At 41.7% G+C, this 1,133-nt stretch overlaps 1 gene segment (V, D, J or C); it reads left to right on the plus strand.

Annotated features, from left to right (window-relative positions):
- Positions 1-300: 300 nt before the first annotated feature.
- On the plus strand, positions 301-852 carry LOC148833910 (immunoglobulin heavy variable 1-46-like). The segment is given in 2 exon segments: positions 301-346; positions 539-852. Coding segments are annotated over 2 exon segments (360 nt in total).
- The last annotated feature ends 281 nt before the right edge of the window (positions 853-1,133 follow it).

Raw genomic sequence — 1,133 nt, forward strand, 5'->3', positions numbered from 1 at the left:
TTGGGGTTTGATACGGTCATTTCTTGTGAGAAATAAAAGGGGCTGATGATTTCAATGGGAGTTTTCATGTAGACTTTTCTGATGTAACAGGCAGAGATAGTGTATGAAGCGACTGCTGAAGTGAAGACTCATCCTGGTTCCTCCTCTTTGAATCCTTTTTTTATGTTTGCCCCTGCGGGTCTTCATGCAAAGCAGCCCCCTACCTTCCTGTTATAATACAGCTGCTGTCTGTGTGGAGAGAGATATAGGGGAGAGAGAGAGCAGCTTTCCTGTTCTAATTCATCAAACCGCCCAGCAAAAATGATCACCAAATACACATGTATGCTTCTGCTGGCCTTATTACCTCGTAAGTACATAATTTTGCTTCAAAGAAAATCCATTTTATAGCTAATAAAATTAAGGAAAACACAAGTTAAACTGATTATCAATAATATTTGTAGTAGCAATATTAATACAAATATTTTTGTTATGTATTTTGTGTATTTAGACTTAAGTTTAAAACTCAATGTTTAAAAGTACTCTCCCGCTCTTTCTGCAGATGCAGATGCAGATGTTTCACTGACCTCATCAGAACCTCAGGTGAAGAAGCCTGGAGAGTCTGTGAGGCTGTCTTGCACAGTCTCGGGGTTCTCCATGAGCAGTTACCATATGTATTGGGTTCGCCAGGCTCCTGGGAAAGGGCTGGAGTGGATTGGAGTTATCTGGAACAGTGGAGGCACAGTTTATACTGATTCACTTAAGAGCCGGCTCACCATCACCAGAGACACATCCAGCAGCATGGTTTACATGCAGCTGAACAGCCTGAGCACTGAGGACACAGCTGTGTATTTCTGTACAAGAGAGCCACAGTGAAACAAAGTAATGACATGCCTGTGCAGAAACTAACTGTGCAGAAAGACTGTTAAATGGTTAGACACATACATTATTTGCACTCACAGCACTGCTGTCAAGGAGGAAATGATATTTACCCGGGACAGATGAGTGTGGACCTGATAGTTTAGGAGGGTTGCTACAGCCTTCATTCAATCTGGTACATATTTTAGGAGAACGGTACATGTGAAAACCTTAGACCCTGGCGTAAGCACTTTCAAACTCAAAACATATACTGTAGCTCCTCTACACAGAATAACTGT

The sequence above is a fragment of the Atractosteus spatula genome, chromosome 5 (assembly GCF_055471065.1).
Source record: "Atractosteus spatula isolate fAtrSpa1 chromosome 5, fAtrSpa1.hap1, whole genome shotgun sequence".
NCBI lineage: Eukaryota > Metazoa > Chordata > Actinopteri > Semionotiformes > Lepisosteidae > Atractosteus > Atractosteus spatula.